Source organism: Dinoponera quadriceps, unplaced genomic scaffold (assembly GCF_001313825.1).
Source record: "Dinoponera quadriceps isolate SergipeBrazil2010 unplaced genomic scaffold, ASM131382v1 scaffold7382, whole genome shotgun sequence".
Lineage (NCBI taxonomy): Eukaryota > Metazoa > Arthropoda > Insecta > Hymenoptera > Formicidae > Dinoponera > Dinoponera quadriceps.
The window spans coordinates 1-371 of NW_014561237.1; the positions used below are offsets into that span (position 1 = coordinate 1).

The 371-nt window shown below is 39.9% G+C and overlaps 1 protein-coding gene across 1 annotated transcript; it reads left to right on the plus strand.

The window, feature by feature from the left end:
* Window positions 1–4: 4 nt before the first annotated feature.
* On the plus strand, window positions 5–353 carry LOC106750971 (fatty acid synthase-like; the record flags this gene model as incomplete). The annotated part of the gene is given in 2 exon segments (XM_014631694.1): window positions 5–46; window positions 48–353. Coding segments are annotated over 2 exon segments (348 nt in total), but the record flags the coding sequence as incomplete, so codon positions are not given.
* Window positions 354–371: the final 18 nt, after the last annotated feature.

The following is a 371-nucleotide window of genomic DNA, read 5'->3' on the forward strand; positions in this document are numbered from 1 at the left end:
CTATGTCTACGCTAAAACCAACTGTGATGGCTTTAAGCATGAAGGCATTCAATTAAAGTACAATTACATATCCCTCTTACAACATGCAGAAGGAGTTATTAGAAGAATTTTATGATGATTGCGGTGTTACACCCGAAATGCTCTCCTACATAGAGGCCCATGCAACTGGTACTCCGGTAGGAGATCCGGTAGAAGTAGACGCTATCGATCAAGAATTATGCTTAAAAAGAACCAGTCCTTTATTAACGGGCTCGGTGAAATCAAATCTTGGCCATTCGGAGCCTTCCAGTGGTCTCTGTCAAGTGGCAAAGGTATGTGAATATATTTGTTTTAACGGTGCCTTTAAAAGTTAAACTACGTGTATGTAATAA